Raw genomic sequence first — 20,654 nt, 5'->3', positions numbered from 1 at the left:
AAGCAGTTTCAATAAGATAATGGATAATTAAATGCTTACAAATTCTAAGTGAACATTTATTTGTAAAGTAATTTGACTGCATTCGCCACTGGAGATCTTTCTAGGAAGACTTATTACATAAGCACGAACGCTTTTGTCTTTGTATTTCTTTGACGCTCATGCTGCCACCTTACAGTAGGAGTCACTGTTTCACTGACAAGGGTGTAATTTCCCAGCCATCCTTCCCTCTCTCAGACATGGCCAGATGTTTCAGGGTGCCTGACCAGGCCAGTGGTGGGTTTACAGCATTATACCGCTGTACGTTATACTGAGTGCCTGCTATGGCAAAATCTTGACTAATCTCGAGTTCCATTTTTATTCGTTTTGGACTCCGAGGGAAGTGTGTGATTAAAAGAAAGCAGAACTGTTGAGTGACTTCAGCAGTGAATAAGATGTAATCAGAACGTTAAGCTCAGTGACGAGCAGTCAAAGCTGAGCGACTAAGTGCTCAATGTAGCTCATGGTAGCGCAGCAAGAAGATAAGCAGCACTTAAATAGCCATAGAATGGCACAGCAGCACGACAGCAGTTCTGCCACGTCTCATGTGAATGCATCCTCGGTGTATAAACCTGCCAGTCTGGAGATTTGGCAGAGGCGTTTATGCACCCAACAGCATGATGAATTATACCATCGCTTGTGTAAGCGTGCAGAGAAAGCACTAATCTTAGCCCATCAGACTAAGTGCATCAGCGCTTTTCCCCTCCCTTCCTGCTTTTCACGTCATTAGCTCTGTGATTAGGATGCAGGCTGGAAAGCTTGTAGACAGTGACTGATGCAGGAATCGCTCCTAAAGAAAGCTGGCTGTACTCATCGTGTGAGAGAGGGCGTGCACAAGGTTCTTATTCCCTTAATTGAGGAGGGGGGTGACGGGCAAATGTGAGTGATGGTAATGACGAGGCATCATGGTATATGTTGTTCTCACAGGCAATCGTCATTCATCAGAAAACACACAGTGGGTGGAGATTATTTAATAATACTGGTAATCATGTCTCAAACTTCATATACACCCATCAGCCACCTCCTTGTTTCTACACTCACTGTCCATTTTATCAGCTCCACTTACCATATAGAAGCACTTTGTAGTTCTACATTTACTGACTGTAGTCCATCTGTTTCTCTGCATGCTTTGTTAGCCCCCTTTCACCCTGTTCTTCAATGGTCAGGACCCCCACTGGACCACCACAGAGCAGGTATTATTTGGGTGGTGGATCATTCTCAGCACTGCAGTGATACTGACATGGTGGTGGTGTGTTAATGTGTGTTGTGCTGGTATGAATGGATCAGACACAGCAGCGCTGATGAAGTTTTTAAACACCTCACTGTCACTGCTGGACTGAGAATAGTCCACCAACCAAAAATATCCAGCCAACAGCGCCCTGTGGGCAGTGTCATGTGACCACTGATGAAGGTCTAGAAGATGACCAACTCCAACAAACAGCAGCAATAGATGAGCGATCGTCTCTGACTTTACATCTACAAGGTGGACCGACTAGGTAGGAGTGTCTAATAGAGTGGACAGTGAGTGGACACGGTATTTAAAAACTCCAGCAACGCTGCGGTGTCTGATCCACTCATACCAGCACAACACACACTAACACACCACCACCATGTCAGTGTCACTGCAGTGCTGAGAATCATCCACCACCTAAATAATACCTGCTCCGTGGTGGTCCTGTGGGGGTCCTGACCATTGACGAACACTCTGGCCCCCCTTCTATGCTTATTTAACTGGTAGACCAATGTTTTAATGCGTTTTCCCAACTTTTCTTCCCCATTTCCAATTATACAATCATATTTCACTTCCTCTACTGCTGCACACCTCCTTTCCTGACTGAAGAAAACCATGACTGACGAACATGATGCTAAATCCAAACCATTTTTTGTTAAATAAACATTTCACAGAGAACCAAAAGCAGTTTAACATGCAGTCAGGCTCCACACTCAAGCTAAACAGCTTCTGTTTGTGATTTTTAATGACTAAGATTTAGAGAAACTGTGCAGCTGTATTAATCCTAACAGAAAACGTATTATGCACTTACATTACTTAAATCATGAACAATGGAAATCTTAATCAGCCTTCTAAACTCTCACTCAGTGCAGATCAAGCATCAGCTGTTAGAAATAAATTAAATTCATCTTTATAAACAGCTGCATTAATCAAACAGCGACCTTTTCAGTTATGGGTTAATTTGTTAATCTGTTAACCATCATCATCTAATCTAGTAGCTGTGATACTTTTTAAAGCCGTCGCCTTGCAGCCACTTGCATAAAATGTAAACTAGGCCCTGATGCTTGAGATAATAGTTTTCCAGTGTGAACAGGTCCTAATTTGTTCTGCTCCTGATAGGCCTGTCATAATTCTCACATAAACAATTTATTGCGGTAATTAATCACAGTTAATCGCTGTATCACAACCTTACATATTCCTACACATTAGCAAACACAAGGTGTGAAAGCTTAACTTAATTAATGAGCCACCCGGCGAGTGTGTGTGTGTGTGTGCGCATGTGCAATATACGGCTAAAGATACGCAGACTTCTGTTCCAAGTGTTACATTTTTAAGCAGATGAAGCATCATTTATATTTATTATATTGTTATGTGTTGGGGTAGGTGGTCCATCAGCACATCATTCTCAAATCTTTCTCACACCCACATAAGGCATAAGATTCCTTTATTGATCCCCATGGGGGAAATTCAAGTGTTACAGCAGCTCCAGTACAGTGTAAGTACAGTAAATAGAGGAAATAAAAAAAGTAGGGATGTCCCGATCACGTTTTTTTGTTCCCGATCATTAATTTTGATCCCGATCCGATACCGAGTCTCGAACCGATACTTGTATTTTCTAGATATTGTCTAGATAAGAGCTAGATAATACTGCTCACACAGTGCACACTTAAAGTACATTACAGTTATTCACATTAATCCAGTGTATATGTTTAACAACTGAATAGCTCTGCGGTGCTGTAGGGAAAACAATTCCTGCATCCAAGCTGTTGCTTAAAGTTCTTTTATTTTTACAAAATGAAAGTAAACAAACTTAGTGCAGCATTGTAGTAGTAAAACTAGAACACTCAAAATGAAGTAAAAGTTCTTTTTGAGGAAAATCAGCATCTCTGCCGTGTTAGCGGACAGCCGGTTCCTCTTTTCATCATATAATAATAAACTCGCTGTATTCGTGTTTATTTTTTAGTTGCCGTATCAGATTGGTAGTAATTGTAGATCGTTTGGTTAAATGATATCTGGTTTGTTTCTTATGAGCCACCGTACTTGTATGCGTGTCGTAACTGTAACAAACTTTTCTGTGGTTGTATCGTGACAATGGTTTGATGGACGTTTCTACGCGAAGTGAGTGTGTTTTGACCCTTTGGGGCTTCCATAGTGCATGGAATAGCGTGCTTGGCTAACGCGATGACTAGCTGTCCGCTATTCGGTACCGTAACAGAAGAAGTTAATAAAGTGTTCTGCTCCCGACAATTTGTGAATGTACCGTGTATTTATTTCTTTATTAAGCGAGTGCATCACTACGTTGTTTTGTAAACCGAAGTGATCCTCGACTCACACACCATATAAACAGTAAAATTCTACAGTAATGAACGAAGCTCTGCTACTACCGCCTCGTGAAACGCTCACAGTGCAGACATTACACTTCACTGTTGGACTTTCCACACAGCGGACATGCTGACGTAAAACAAAGGATCACGCTTTAGTAAAGCCGATACCGATCAGTTAAAAAATGCCTTGATCGGCCCCGATTCCGATCTTTGAGATTGGATCGGGACATCCCTAAAAAAAAAGGGTAGAATAAAAATAAAAGATATACATAAATATATAAATTAACTATCAAATGCAATTACTATTAAACAGCAGTGTGACAATTACAACTATATAATAAAACACTATATATTCTGTATGTAAATATATACATATGTGTGTAGTTAGATATGTAGAGTCCAGCCTAAGATGATTTTGTACATCAGTCTCAGTGTGTGTGAGTGCAAGTCTGCCAGATTTTAATTAAAGTGTATGTTCGAGGGTGAAAATGGGGTGGTGTTAATGGGAAGTCGGTCACCGTGGTCTCGGATCACGAGCTCCGTGCACAAAGAGAATTGAAACATGAGCACAAGATGGATCTCAGAACAGAGCCTGATGGTGTTTGGGGGGGGGGGGGGATGCTGAGAGAGCGAGCGAGCCAGTAACAGAGCTGTGAGAGAAAGCAAATGAAAGGAGGGAGGGATGAAGGAAGCGAGAGACGGGTGAATGGGTTCATCCGTGCTGTTGGCAGGCACTCAAATGCTTTGGCCTGTGGGTGTTTGTATCCTTGCCAGGGCATGTGTTTCCCCTCCTGTCTGCTCAGCTAGCCTGTGTTTATTCTCTCTCTCTCTCTCTCTCTCTCTCTCTCTCTCTCTCTCTCTCTCTCTCTCTCTCTCTCTCTCTCTCTCTCTCTCTCTCATATATTTCTCTCATATTTTTCTCTCATATATTTCTCTCATTCCTCAGCAGTACTTTGTTTCCAAGCTTTTGTGGGAATTTAATCCACCGCTCGCTCCTATTTTTGTTCTTTTTTCTCTTGCTATGGTGACCAGTACAGTAATCTGTAATGATTGGAGTGTTTATGTCCCACTTGGCCTTTCTCTTGTTTTTTTTCCCTCTAACACACACACACACACACACACACACACACACACACACACAATTGGTTATTCCTGGTCAAATAGTGAAGCTGTGCACAGCGCATGTAGTGTGAATGATACACTTCATTCTAGTCGACGCGGTGGGTAGCACCGTCACCTCACAGCAAGAAGGTCCTGGGTTCGATTCCCAGGCGGAGTATAAAAGCATCTGGGTCATTTCTGTGTGAAGTTTTGCATGTTCTTACCGTGTCTGCGTGGGTTTCCTCCGGGTGCTTCGGTTTCCTACCACAGTCCAAAGACGTGCAAGTGAGGTGAATTGGAGACACAAAATTGTCCATGAGTGTGTTTGAGATTAATAACCTGAACTGATGAATCTTGTGTAACCAGTAACTACCTGCTCTGTCATGAATGTAGCCAAAGTGTAAAACATGACGTTAAAATCCTAATAAATAAAACACATTTTGATTGCAGGTTATGTTAACCTTAGTCAAACTCTTATAGTAATCGGTAGGCAGAATTTTTATTAGGTGTGTGTGTGTGTGTGTGTATTTAAAGCATCGTACCTTGCCAAACAGAAATGTGCTGACTGCTGCTCATTTCTGCTTTCTCTAACCTCAAGCTGATAGCTTTTACACAGTACTGGCACAGAGCTGAGCCTGATCTGTCATATCTGTTTATTCAGTGAGGTTATTTCATCTGAGGAGATGGAGTTGCAGTAGTCGGTGATTTTGTGGCTTTTTTATTGGAGATTTTGATACCTCAGTAAAGCAGAACCTATTTTGTGTAAATCGGTGTAAGTGATCTTGGTCTGTTCAAGTCAGAATCCGGAGGAGAGATACTCCTACCACTTTTACCACTTTCTTTTAATATTTTAAATGGTTTGTGTTTATAAGAAGCTTATGATATTGGGCCACTGTGACAGGGTTATGATGCATTCGCATGATTCGCAGTATATGCTTCATTTACTTTGAGGCTTTCACCACAGCGTTTAAGCGATTCACATGATACACAGCAAAACCGCTTTCTGCTGGTGGTGCCACTGAACACCAAACTTGGAACAATCCCCACTACTGACTGACATTATTTATTTATTTTTTCTGTTTATTGATGCATTTTCTCCCATTTTCTCCCAATTTAGCGAAGTCAATTTCGCTTCCGCTGCTGAGGGATCCCTGATCCGCTTTTTCACTCTGCACAGGCGCCTCTCCACCTGTCAGTCAGGGTCATCCCGCCCTAGCAGGATCTAGATGGCGCCTAGCCGACCGGTGGCAATGCCGAGTTTCGAACCGAGGAGTTCAGAATCTCGGCGCTGGTGTGCTAGTGGAATATCCTGCTGCGCCACCTGGGCGCCTGACTGACGTTATTGACAGTTTATTGACATGCAGTTTGGCATGAAATGTAATTTATTTTATACAAGAACGCTCAGCTGCGTCATCGTTCGGAGACATGAAGATAAAAAAAACCCCAGCAAAAGAATAAAGCGGCTTCATGAAACTTTGTTTCTTTAATCTAAGGGTGGATTAAATCATAGTGAAGATCTACGAAGTCATGACAAGTGTCTTACTGTCTAAAATGCAAATCCGGTTTAAAGTGTTACAGCTTGTTGGTCACCTTGCCAGATTTTTTTCACTTGTTAGTCTTGTTAGGGTTTTTGTGAAACAATGAGAATCAGTTTCCTTCCACCTTGTCTGTTCTTCGCTTCTGTCTGCGTCATATAAATAATTGTCTCATTGGGGCACTTTGAGGCTGCAAACGAACTCTAAGCGCAGTGAAAAGTGGTAAAACTGAGTGTTATAAGGGGCAAGTGGAGGCACCCACTCTATAGGATGGCACAGCCAGTACAAAATCATGTAAATAATTAGGGATGTAACGATGCACCACAATACAGTTAATAACCGATTCAAAAATTCCACGATTCAAATCGATTTGACATGTAAAATAAATCGATATTCACTTTAAACAGCAGAGGGCGCTGGCGCTGTACACCTCACCTTGTTGAACGTCAGTGGCGCTATACGCCTGGTTGCCAAATTCGGGGATTTTCAACCTAATTGGGCTCAATTCAAAATTGTTTTGCATAGTTTGTACCTACCTCAGAAATAAAAGGACATTCGTTTTTTAGATAAATAAGAGATAAGCACAAATACACTATTTTATTTTATTTTTTAAAGAAAAATAGTAAAAGGATTAAAAGTAATTTGTCTTCAATTTCAGTTTAAAAAAATCGTATCGTGAACCCAGTATCGTGAATCGCATCGCATCGTGGGAAGAGTGTATCGTTACGTCCCTACTAATAATATAATAATGTGTAATGTAAGGTTGGAGGATGTTTCATTTATTCTCTCTTTTCTTTTCCTTTAGGGTCTTTAACCGCCGGGACCCGACTCCTTAGAATGGACAGTGTGCGCACCACAACCACGCCCACTTCCTACCTGTAGAGGAAGTTGCATCATCAGCATGTCCTCTCACCCGCAGCCGGTGCCTCAGGGCCGCAGAGCCCTGGACGCCCGACACCTCCCCAGTCCTGCCGGCCTTCCCCTGCAGCTCGCTCGCACCCATGCGGTATGCAGTCACACACCCAAACATGCACACGTTTGTCAATCACAGTGCAAATACCTTTGTCATTCACTGTCTGTTTAACCACCGGTTTTTCCTGGTCATGGTCTCAGTGGGTCTGATTCACCAGTCGGACCAGACTGTATTACTGTAAATATGTGCTGGTAAATACAGTATAAGCTACATGGAAATTAGTTATGTATTTTTATTTGAATCATTTATACGGAAGCAGAACCTGTCGCCTGCAACACTTTTCACTGTGGCCGTGCTATAATCAAGATAACACCACCAGACACTTTCGAACATCTAAAGATACCAGACTCGGCACCTCATTTTCGTCTTTTACTGACTCCTCAACACTCTTCGGGTTCTTATCTGACACGCCGTGTGTTAACATTATTTATTTAACTTAACTTCTTTACCCAATTCAGAGTTCACGATTGTAATCTCGTGTGTGGTTTTGTGTTCGGAACAGGATGTCGGCATAATGGACTACCACGCTCGGGACTACGGTTCCCATCTTCCTCATGGAGCTCTGGCCCAATCTCACCGGCGCAGACCGTCGCTGTTATCAGAGTTTCAGCCCGGGAATGAAAGGTACAGCATGCAGCTCTTGCACCCCCCATAACTCACATACTGATAGTCTTGTGTTATTGGACAGCCACACAGTTAGTGTACAGAAGGAAACCTTTATCACCACAATGGCCAGTACATTCATTTGCATTCTCAGCATTCAGCAGACGCATTTATCCAAAGCGACGTACAGTACTGTGACAGTATAATGTTTGTTTGCTTGTTTATTAGGATTTTAACGTCATGTTTTACACTTTGGTTACATTCATGACAGGAACATTAGTAGTTACTCATTACATACAAGATTATATCAAACACAGTCATGGACAATTCAGTGTCTCCAATTCACCTCACTTGCACGTCTTTGGACTGTGGGAGGAAACCGGAGCACCCGGAGGAAACCCACACAGACACGGGGAGAACATGCAAACTCCACACAGAAAGGACCCAGACCGTCCCACCTGGGGATCGAACCCAGGACCTTCTTGCTGTGAGGCGACAGTGCTACCCACTTCGCCACCGTGCCGCCCCGACAGTATATTGTCTGAGCAATTGAGGGTTAAGGGCCTTGCTCAAGGGCCCAACAGTGGCACCCTGGCAGGTGGGGCTCGAACCGGTGACCTTTCGATTTCTAATCCTAGAACTTAACCACTATGCTACAGACTGCTTTAGCCAGCTTACCCAGTTTTAATTCTGATGAAAGCCAGGATTTACATAATAATCTGTAGTTCATGCATTCATCGTGGTCGTGGTGGGTCTGCTTTCCTCTGTATTACTGGGTGCAATGCAGTAACACACCCTGAACAGGGTCTAAGCCAAACCCATCCACAACCCCAGCCCCACCTGCCACACCCCAGACAAAGCCAATCATGTCTTTATGTAGACGCCCAGCTGGTCGATAGCCCCGCTGGAGACACGAATACTTAAATCCCAGCAGTAATTGGCTAGCATAATTATCACTGTGCCACCCGAGTGCCTGTTGATTTATTTGTTTGGTTATTTATTCGTGGTATAAAAATCATGGGACTCGGAACAGCTGCAGCAAATCTGAGTACAAGAAATCCTAAATTCATTAGTGCTCCAGCAGGCTACAATCTGCACCAAAAGGTCAATTTAAATACCCGTAACCCATTAGAATGACATTTTAAAATCCAATTGTATGTATGACACAATAGGGAGATAAACAGAGAGCGTGTGTACAAATTAAATTTTGCAATCAGAACAAAGTCAGCAGGTCTGAGCTAAAAGCAAGCAAATCATAATAGGAAAAAAAAACCTGTGCTCTTAAATGTGTTTAGTTTTTTGACTGTAGAAGCACATGTGCTGTATAAAGCAGCGATCGTAGAGCTCTGGGATGAAAGTGTTTGAGGAGCTTTTGCGTGAGTGGTTGTGTAGTAGATTTGCGCTGTGTTTGGAGTGAATCTCCCGCGGCCTCAGTGCCGCTCACTCACTCCTCCAGCTTCTATTTAAAGTGACACATTGCTTCAGAGCACTTCTTGCATAAGTGTTATGTAACAGCCGCCTAACATGCCGGCACAAAGCATGCTGGTCCCTGTAACGCTGGCCGACCGAGGACTCGGATACAGCAGTGGTGGCTAGGACAGGATCTTTGACCAGTGCACTTTTACTCTACTCAGCAGTTTGTTCTGGGTCAGACAAACTGTCATGAGAATGATCTACCCACCTTTTGACTCAGCACTTAAGGTGACATGTGCTTACTAATGCTCTTATTTATTTCTTGCATTAAAAAAACACTGGTTCTAATAGGATTTTCATACACAAGATGCCGTATTGGACATACTAGATAGACACACGTACCTGATAAAAGGCGAAACTATCCCATATTGCGCAACATGCCAAACACAGATTACAATAAAACATTTAATGCTGGAATGTATCATCTATAACCATGAAAGACAACAGATCCTATCAGCAAAAAACATAAAGGAACTCTTTACCAAGACAAAAGCAACAACACTCCTAAAATTCCTGTCATTAACAAAACTGAAGCAACACATAAATGAACATACATAGACAACAGACATAACTTCTCTAAGTCAAATGCAATAAGTAAATAAAAGACAGATTACAACCTGTCCTTCCATGAACATGGCCCAAAGGGCAGACATGGCGTTAAAATCTAAACACTAAACTAAACTAAACTAATAAGAAAGATAGAAAGATATCCTTTATTTGTCATATATACATATACAGATGTACAGTACAATGAAATTCTTTCTTCGCATATCCCAGCTGGTGTTGGAAGCTGGGGTCAGAGCGCACGGTCAGCCAACTTACGGCGCCCCTGGAGCAGACAGGGTTAAGGGCCTTGCTCAAGGACCCAACAGTGGCTACATAGCAGAGCCTGGATTGCTAAATGCCGAACTTGTAAATGTAAATCTACCTTTCCTGGCGTGAATATAACCATGGTGTAAGCACTGCGTAAAACAACTAAATAAATAAATTAAGATCACCACTTCAAATCCAAATATAAAATTCCTGTTTAAAGTGAAAGTAGCAGGAGAGACGCCTGCATTACATTTATCCTCTTTCATAGCAGTAAAAACTGGAGAAGCAGAATGAAATGAGAGGAAACCATACTGAGACAAAGTCAGCATCGATGAAAGGGAGCGTTATTTGGCTTTATTTAAATGATTGCTTGCGCGTGGGTGAAAACGCGACCATGTTGCGCTTGTAGCATTAGATGTTTGTATTGTTGATGCTACTTATATTGTACAGAGAGTACTTAGTTTTTTGTCTTCGTCTAGAAGTGCAAATGGGCGGCACGGTGGCTCAGTAAGTAGCACTGTCGCCTCACAGCAAGAAGGTCCTGGGTTCGATCCCCAGGTGGGGCGGTCCGGGTCCTTTCTGTGTGGAGTTTGCATGTTCTCCCCGTAAGATCACCATTTCAAATCCAAATCAACCCAAAGATCTACACGTTCAAAGATGAGGTTTATCGGCGCTCCGTCTCTCTGGGATTTCCACTAAAGGTCTCCTTGATATTGGATCTGAATACTCGCACATTTCCTGTTTACACTGAGCACTACAGAGTCACCGTCACAGAGGCTCCAAAGCAAACGCGTGTTGGTTTAGATATGTGTGTGTGTGCGCACATGTAGTATGAGTGTGATTTATGAGTGTGTAGTGTTGAATTGGTTTATTCTGTGTGTATGTGCCAGCTCGCTCACATCCTACACCTCCCCCCTTCACCTTCCCGCAGCTCATCGGGGCCGGCGCGCACACACCAGCACGCCGGTGGGAAACGACACGCTCGTGTGCAAAGGCCATATGCCGCGCATGTTCCACATCCAACTTAAACATGTCACCATGGTTACTCGGTTTTCTCCAGGTTGGCGTGGAGGTGCACGGGGAGGCGGATATTTAGGAAGGAACCAAAGTAAATCCGTCATGCTGAGCTGAAGAATTCCATACTACAGACTATTAGGGGATTTTTGTTAGTGGTGGTGGCAGTGGACTGTTGTTGTTTTTCTGTCTAGATTTAGCATTCTTACGATTTTGTTCTTTGAAAGAGGAAGTCTTGAAGCTGCTCACAGCCTTATTGCTGTTTTATTATTTCATTTACATTTACAGCATTTAGCAGACGCCTTTATCCAAAGCGACTTACAATTGAGACAGTATACATCGCAAGCAATTGAGGGTTAAGGGCCTTGCTCGAGGGCCCAACAGCAAGGGTTGAACCAGCAGTCTTCTGATTACTAGTCCTGTACCCTAACCGCTGTGCTACCACTGCCCTAATCACAATACTAATAGTTGTCTTCTTCCTTGTAACAATATCATTAAAAGTCATTTTTATACAGCCATAGATGATAATGTAAGTGCAGTATCTACCCATACCCATAATCCCCTGCTCTTTTTCTAATCATCAAATTTCTCCCTGATCCCTTTCAGATCTCAAGAATCCCACATCCGATACGAGCACATCTACATACCAGAGACCAACAGCCAGTCCGACGTGGAATATGGCGAAATCAAACGGCCCCGTCTGGAGATTGTGACGGAGTCTGTGATGCGCCATCAGCCTCAGCGTCCGTCTCTTTCTCTGGGTGGAACGGACGACGTCTCCAGGGTTAGTAAAATCAACACCAGTAATAAGTGCAGATGATCAGCCATGATGCGCTCGTCAGGATCTGATGCATTGGCGCATAGTAAGGTTGTTATAGAGGAAATTTAAGGTATTTAAATGGTTTTAATGGTGAGTTTTGTTGGTTAGATCAGAGTTTTTCTTCAGGCGACACACATTTTGTCCATGATTTTTTTTTTATGCAACCCAGGCAACACAAACGATGCATCTTACTCTCTCTGTCTTTGTCAGTCACGTGTGTTTAGTGCTTGTGGAGGTTTTGTTTTAGTCAGCGATACAGTGAAAGTAGCAGGAAAGACTCCTGCATTACATTTATACTCTTTCATAGCAGTACAAACTGGAGAGACAAAAGCAAAATGAGAGGATACAATACTGAGACAAAGTCAGCATCGATGAAAGGGAGCGTTATTTGGGTAAATGATTGCTTACGAGCGGGTGGAACAGCGACGATGTTACGCTTGTAGCGGCAAATGTTTGTATTGTTGATGCTACCTATATTGCACAGAGAGCTTTTAGTCTTTGTCTACTTACAAGTACAGATAAAGTACAGATATGGACATTTTACATAAGTGTACTCGATTACTGTCCTGTTTCCCGATTTAGCTCAGTCAATTTGTCTTCTGCTGCTGAGAGATACCAGATTGCATCCGAGGAGAGCATCCCGCTGCTCACGCCTCCTCCGACTCGTGTACAGCCCTCCTCTTCTCGCCCCTGCACTCTGCACAGGCGTCTCTTCCACCAATCAGGGTCCTTACACAGCGTATGAAGATCCCACCCACACGTAGTCCGGCCCACACCCTAGCAGATACGGTGGCCAATTAGTATCTGCTGCAGGCACTGATAATTATGCTCACCAGATGGCGCCCAGCCGACCGGTGGCAAAGGTGGTTCTGGTGTGCTAGCGGAATATCCCGCTGCGCCTCCTGGGTGCTGATTTACACATACTCTTAAAAACAACGGTTCTTTTATCAAGACGGCGGTTCATTTGCTTGCTTAAAGGCTTCTTTAAGCACTGTGCTTTACAAGATGTAACATAACACCTCCACAAGGGGGCGTTCACGTTTAAGTTTATTTAATTATTATTATTTGTCTCTGCGACCCATTTTTTCGGCTTGCGACCCAGGGTCACATCATTACCGGTTACTCAAAAGAAAAGCATATTGTTCCTGAAGCTGGCGTGATATCAAAATTTGTGGACAGTATCAGTGCAAGTGTAGTTCTTAACTCAGTAAGAACTCTGAGTGAACACAATCACTAAGTGGTCAAGAGGGAGGCACGGTGGCTCAGTGGGTAGCACTGTCGCCTCACAGCAAGAAGGTCCTGGGTTCGATTCCCAGGTAGGGTGGTCCGGGAGTTTGCTTGTTCTCCCCGTGTCTGCGTGGGTTTCCTTTGGGAGCTCCGTTTTCCTTCCACAGTCCAAAGACGTGCAAGTGAGGTGAATTGGAGATACAAAATTGTCCTTGACTGTGTTTGGCGTTAAAACTCGTGATCTGATGAATCTTGTGTATCGAGTAACTAGCGTTTCTGTCATGAATGTAACCAAAGTGTAAAACATGACGTTAAAATCCCAGTAAATAAATACAAGTACAAATAAAGTACATATATTGAAATTTGACATAAGTGTACCTGATTACTGTCCTTATTTGCACATACTCTTATAAACAGCAGTTCTTAAGCCAAGACCATTCGCTTGCTTAAAGGGTTCTTTAAGCACTGTGCATTACAAGATGTAGCATAGTGCTACATTTATTTAAATATTATTGTTTTTCTTTGCGACCCATTTTTTTCGACTCGTGACCCAGGGTTTGAAAAGCTGTCATTATATCAAAATGTTGAGGACAGTATCAGTGCAAGTGTAGTTTTTAACTCAGTGATTATGTTCACTCAGAGTTCTTACTACGTGGTCAAAATTGTACCAAATTCTTGTGGTTTTTGGATCAGGTGTTCACACACATTTGACAACACAGTTTGTATAAAAAGGTCTAGATTATAGACTAATAGGGGCTTTCAGCTGAGCATTAAAACCGTCTTTCGTCTCTCCTCAGTGCTGCTGTTTTAATCCTGGATGTATTTTGTTTGATTTGGTCTCTGTGTGTGTTGGACTAGTAATAATAATGAAATAATGTAATAAAATATAAAGGATTCGGCCAGGTTCTGGGTTTAATGTCTCTTTTATAGTCGTGTCTTAGTCTGGATTAGTCCACGCTTAGTTGATAATTGCAGTCGTAAAGTAATCGCCATGGAAACCCGTCGCGAGCCGCTGTTTAACAAAGCGTACATGAAGGTCCTTTCTTTTAACCTCATTTAAATGCGGAGCGCCGAGTGAAATGAAAGAGCTCTAACTGCATCGAATGAAGAAGCATTAAAGATGAGCCGAAATCGCTGCGGGCGGCTCGGCGGAAAGCCACGATTAGTTTTAAGATCCGGCTCCAAGAAGGTGCTGGTGTGGCGCTCCAGGCGGGAGGGACGATCAGCGCTATTGGCCTGGGTCATCATTCACCGTCTGTTTATTGGCTCCATAAATCAGCTTGTCTTTTACTATTAACCAACATTTTCATCCTCCTGCCACCAACTACAGCTCATTTAGCGCAGCATCGTAGTGCACAGGAGCCCGAGGACACGCGTGTGTGCGTATGTGTCACGTGTGCAGCAAGGGTGGATGATGTTACCAAAACCCAATAGTTTATATGCATGTACACACAAACACCTACGTTTCTGTGTTCTTGCCTTACTATCACAGCAATACGGTTTTATTTAAGGGCTTAGTTACACTCCAGATTGCTTCACAGTTAGAATTACCACACAGGCACAAAATATCCCAAACAAACCAACATTTGGTTCCATTGTTCTCACACCATGATAGAATTAGAAAATATATCGGTTCCAACAGCAGTCCATTATTTAAGGTCTCTTTAACACCCAACTAAACTTACAATTAGAGAAACAGGTGGCGTACACATCATGCCAAATTAGACATAGGCTGCGTCCGAAACTGCATACCGTATTTTCCGCACCATAAGGCGCACCGGATTATAAGGCACAGTCTCAATTACGGGGTCTATTTCTGTACTTAACCCATACATAAGACAAAAAAAAAAAAAAAAAGGTAACGAAAGCAAAACAGTGAGTTTAGTTGAACTTTATCCTACTGTTTAACAATACACTCACATTATTTTTTAATCAATCTTCTCCCACAAATCCATCAAAGTCCTCATCTTCTGTGTCTGAATTGAACAGCTGGGCCAGCTTTAAATTTTCGGGGGTCCTTAGACAAACAAATGTTGTTTTGCAGCATACCGGTAGTATACCTACCGGAGGCGTGGCGGAGGTAAGCGTACGTACTGTACGTATTACGTAATGTTCTCTGATTGGTTTATCACTGCCAGCGTACGTAGTGTACGTATTACGTCCCTGTGTCAGCGGGAAATGGTCCGATAGTCAATCGAGCGGAGCGCTTACCAAAGTCGCACAACAACATTTTTACAGATTTTGGAACTCAGTGCACACATAAGGCGCACCGGATTATCAGGCGCACGGCAGATTTTTGAGAAAATGTAAGGCTCTTAGGTGCGCCTTATAGTGTGGAAAATACGGTACTTTTAAAAAAAAAAAATTTCTCTCCCGATTTAGCGCTTCCAATTGCATCATGCTTCCCTCCACCAATGCCGACCTCCGCTCTGGTTGAGGAGAACGAAGCTTACCCACGCCCCCTCCGACATGTGGGTAGCATGCCGTATGCATTTTTCCACCTGCACTTTGACCAGTGTGCATACAAATCAGCACTGTGTACGGAGAGACGCACCCTGTTCAATGCACTTCCTCGTCTCTGCGCAGGCGCCATCAATCAGCCAGCAGAGGTCGTAATTGCATTAGTTATGAGGGAGAGAAACCCTATCCGGCTTAGTCCCGCCCCTACAACAGGCCAATCGTTGTTCATATGGCCGCTCAGCCAAGCCGGCTGGCAGAGCTGAGACTCGATACGATGTATTCTAGATCCCAGCTCTGGTGTTCCAGCGTGTTTTACTGCTGCGCCACCTGAGCGGCCGAAATCGCATACGTAAACAGTACGTACGAAGCAGTGCGCACTACTCGGCAGTAAGCTCTATCAACATGCAAGTGTGCAGTATGCAACCTCATACATACTACGTCCGTCATCTTACCAACGTTACGTGATGCATGACGTCACGTCGTTCTGCACAAAGCTACTCATGACGTTACTCAGGTTTAATGTTTGTCTTACTCGGACCGCAAGTGTGCATTGCTTGCAAACTAAAAAAATGACTGCCCAGGCGGTAGGTCATCCGGGTACTTTTCACGTACCGTTTAATGAATATTATGTATTCGGACACACTACCCGCTCTCGTGTACTGCTTTCACGTACTGTTCAGTATTGAAGTATGTGATTTCGGATGCAGCCATACTCTTTAAACACACTCCCACTTAATAAGAGAAGAAGAGGCTCCATTATGTAACACTTGCCAAGTACCCGGCTCCATCAGGCCTATTCTAACTGTCCTAAGTATTTACAAAAGCGGCGAAGACTTGGTTTACCCCAAACGATGAAAAACAGAGTTTAAGCTGGAACAGAACTCAAACTCTTTATAAATATAAAACTGAAAGCACACGTATGAAGACGGATAAAACAAAAACTAAACAAGAACAGACTGAACAATCCTGCCATGAGGGTAACCGGTGTGTTGACATGGTGTTAAACCAATAAACAAACAAACAAACAAAATCAAGGTCCGTTTTAGCTGCAATAAAGAAACTTGATATTGGATTGGTACATTAATAGGTCCTTGGTGGAACATGTCTGAGTGTGTGTGTAGGTTGGGTGTATGCCAAAACAAGTAAAACAAAATTATTTACAGATGATCCACCGTTGTGCCCTTTCTTCCAATTACCTTTAACACACACACACACACACACACACACACACACACACACACACACTTCCTGATACTCATCAGCAGCTAGCGTATGTTTAATTTGGCACCTGTAATGTTTGCCAAAGGTCACGCTCGTACACACACACACACACACACACACACCCACACACCCACACACACACACACACAACACGGCTGTTTGAACTGATTGTAGGTTCAGTGCTGGTATTTTAAACTTCATTTTAGCAGAATATACCTGATATCAAACAGTAACAGTATATTCTTGTGGTATTTAAGATTTAAACATTGTACTCAGCAGTGCTGGAAACGTTTAGTCAGCAAACCCTGAACTTACTGCTTCTGTACTGTATAAAAACTTACAACTGCTTTTATAAACAATGATTTTCTGTGAGAGATACAGACTGGCATTTAAAATGTCTCAGTGATTGTTTTGAACATTGAGGTTCTGCCAGCTTGCATGCTACAGCTGAAGCAGAAACTCCAGTCTCTTCACTTTGTATTTTTTATTATGTGAAATGATATATCCACAGGTATTGTCTGTACTTCTGTGTTACACAACTCACAGTAGCAAGTACGCCGTCTGTATTTCTGTATTACACAACTCACCTCATCTCTGAGAAATGAACTTGAGAGCTTGAGGTCTCTGTGGAGGTGGGCTAACATGTTACACCTTTGGTCTTCCGGCGCACCCCCACGTTTTAAAATCTGTTGTGATTGTTAATGTTTTGTGGTGTGAACCAGGCATAAAAAAACTAAAGATTAAAGGTTAGATTTGTGTAGTGTATTGTGTAATGTCCTCTGGATGTAGCAAGTACATAAGTGATCGTTAATCTATTTTTGTCTGCCTCCGTCTCTACATTCATTCCTTTAGAACAGAGGCTGTTTACATACCTACTAAAAAATCTTAGTAGGAATATAGTAATCCCATAGACGCCAACATGAATGAAATTTGTGTTTGACTTGAGTGAGGTGGGTTAGCAGAAGAATAATAGCCATAAAAAACTCGATCTAATTTTATCATGAGTCTGAATCAGTACTGCGTGTTCTGTTCAGGTGTGTTTGTGTTCTAATGCACCAACGATGCAGAACGTCCTAAAAGATTACAAAATATCAGTGATCCCTGCACACAGGTTTGGGTGTGTGTGTTTTTTTTTCACGATGCTTCACTCACACACACATATTGTGTGTTTATCAGCTCGGCTAATGAATGTCAAACCTGAGTCACTTTTGACTCTCAGTGATCTGAACGTGTCAGTATTAGGGAAAATCTTTTTGTGATGTAAGCATGAGTCCAGACAGGTAACAGTGAAAATTTTATTTATATGTGGGCTTTTTTATATTTTACCCCAGGTACTTACCCCCTCCTTCCATTTAAGTCGTTTCTGTTCACCGGTTACAGTTCCTCTGCTGCCTACACTAGCCTACGATATTTACAGCATTCGTGCAGTTTGCCAGTTCTTTTCATCTGCCAAGGGTGGATTCTCACAGAAAGACTCACTGAGTGTGTAAGGAGAGCCATGCTATACTCGGTGAATCATTCACCACCTCTGCAGTAGCAATGAGGAGAAACCCAGTTGACCCCCCCCTCCTTCAGACACAGCCAGTTTTGTCTGTTAGATACCTGGATACCTGGTCAGGTGGATAGCATCTCTGAGGAATGAACTTGTGGTCTCTGTGGTGGTGGGCTAGTGTATTAATAATAATAGCTTTGTGTAGTGTAATGTCCAGTGGATGTTAAATTTGATGTAATAATAGTGACATTAACAGCTTTGTGTGTGTGTGTGTGTGTGTGTGTGTGTAGGAACGGAGCAGCAGTAGCTCGATGGGTAAGATCTCTCCCATCTCACCTGTAAGTCCTGCAGTGATGGAGGCGGATCTGGAACTGATGCCCACACGCTTCTCCAAAGAGGAGCTCATTCAGAACATGGACCGCGTGGACCGTGAGATCACCATGGTGGAGCAGCAGATCTGCAAGCTGAGGAAGAAACAGGTAACACCACACACACACACACACACACACACACACACACATGCTCTGAACGGGTCTGTATTCTGCTTACAGTGTAGCCCTGTTTCCTTTGTAAGCTTGTTTTTGTCCTTGCGAGATGGGTGTGTGGGACAAAAAGTCCAACCGGTGGTGTAATACTGGTGTCGCTTTTACTGCATCCTATCAAACAGTTCGTCTCATTGGAGGTGCTTTAAAGGTCAGCGGCAAACTGGATCGAAGTTCAATCAGGTGAATTTTAAAGCACAGTGGCAAGCTAAGCAGCACCGCCTCACTTCATAGGAAACAACACCACAGCAGCGCAAAAGCGTTTCTTTTTGGGGAGGTGGGGTAAATAAAATATTTGCACATCTAACATTATTGTTCTTATTATGCCTGAGAGAGCATAGAGACAGGGTACCGGAGTTGTTTTCGTGCACCGTCACTATCCTACAGGTCTCATTGAGAATAGGATCGATTCTGTGTGCGTGGCGGGATCTGCTCCATACTGGACAGGCGTACTCAGCGGTGGAAAAACACAGGGCTAATGCTGTTGTTCGCAGTGTGCTTGGCTGGGCCCCCCACCGCCAACAAGAATAAATAAATAAATAAATCTTTTATCTAATATTATCTTTTTTTTTCTTTTTCTGTAGCAACAGCTGGAGGAAGAAGCAGCAAAGCCGCAGGAGCCGGAGCGCAACATTTCACCTCCACCCAGTGAAGCCAAACACCGCAGTCTTGTACAGATCATCTATGATGAGAACCGGGTAACACCTTTATTTTAAATTTCAGGTCTCCAGAGCCCTGTTTAGGTGAAACCTAGAAAACAGTCATTTAGGATTCATTCAGAACTTCCTTTGAAAATGACAGTTTCAGCTGATGCACCTCAGTATTAGGAGCTTCTGCCATTTTGGAAGCAAAAGCTCTTTTACTCCGAGCTGATTTTAAAATGAGTGTTCAGAGAAAAATAACGTCCACGCCGCACGAAATCAGTCCCAGCTGGCAGGAAAATTCCTAAAATGTCTGAATGTTGAGTAATGTGATTAACATTCAACCTGGTGCACTGAGTCCCCCAAAGCCTCCTAATGACTCAAACACCAAGCTGCCAGGTGTGCTGAATCATCTCTCTCACACACACACACACACACACATACACACACACACACACACACACACACACACACTGGCATCTGTTTTCATTTAGGGGTTTGGGATTGGATTATTTGATGCTATCGCGCCCCCTAGTGACACAGGCTCATTACATCACACAATCGCAATGATAATGCCAAGTGTGTGTCTGTATAATACTGTAATAAATACTGTGTTATTGCTTTCATCAGCTTGTTGACCAAATTAACACACAAAATGAATCATGATCACTATCTGCTGTTATTGTTAATGTTATTACTAATATAACACCTATCATGCTGTATGTTGCTATGAATGGTCCTTGTTTAAATGGGCCTAAAATGCTAAATATGTGAGATATTTTGATAAAGCAATAAGCCACGAGAGGCCGTACGTTACTGTGATTTTAGCACGGGGATGACTTCTTTCTAACTTCTTTCCCCGTGCTAAAATCGTAACAGTAACGTACGGTCTCGAGTGGCTTATTGCTTTTATAAAACGGCGGTCAACATAAAATATAATAAATACAACAATGTTTAATCATAAATGTATTTATTGTGTATAAACTTACAATAAAGCATTCTTCCGCGACGCAAGGTAATCCGATTAACAGTGTTGCTAGGCAACGTGAGGGCGAAAATAACATTAACTTTCTCTATTCAGTGGCGTATTAATATGGAATGATGTGAGGTGGTCCTAGGTGTGCGTTTATCGGGGATTTTACAACGGC

General features: G+C 42.9%; 1 protein-coding gene across 4 annotated transcripts in view; it reads left to right on the top strand.

Moving 5' to 3' along the window:
- ncor2 (nuclear receptor corepressor 2) overlaps positions 1 to 20,654 on the top strand; it is a 95,329-nt gene that overhangs the window by 24,317 nt on the left and 50,358 nt on the right. For 3 of the 4 annotated variants that reach the window (XM_062999378.1, XM_062999376.1, XM_062999379.1), the window contains exons 2-6: positions 7,033 to 7,233; positions 7,703 to 7,824; positions 11,710 to 11,887; positions 18,614 to 18,802; positions 19,450 to 19,563. In XM_062999378.1, the coding sequence (XP_062855448.1) occupies positions 7,129 to 7,233; positions 7,703 to 7,824; positions 11,710 to 11,887; positions 18,614 to 18,802; positions 19,450 to 19,563 (708 nt within the window). In that variant the 5' untranslated portion in view covers positions 7,033 to 7,128. The remainder of the gene's footprint in view (positions 1 to 7,032; positions 7,234 to 7,702; positions 7,825 to 11,709; positions 11,888 to 18,613; positions 18,803 to 19,449; positions 19,564 to 20,654) is intronic. The other variant, XM_062999377.1, reaches the window with a different exon arrangement.

The sequence above is a fragment of the Trichomycterus rosablanca genome, chromosome 7 (genome assembly GCF_030014385.1).
Source record: "Trichomycterus rosablanca isolate fTriRos1 chromosome 7, fTriRos1.hap1, whole genome shotgun sequence".
Taxonomy (NCBI): Eukaryota; Metazoa; Chordata; class Actinopteri; order Siluriformes; family Trichomycteridae; genus Trichomycterus; species Trichomycterus rosablanca.
The sequence above is the reverse complement of the archived record's forward strand: the minus strand, read 5'-3'. Positions and strand labels throughout refer to the sequence as shown.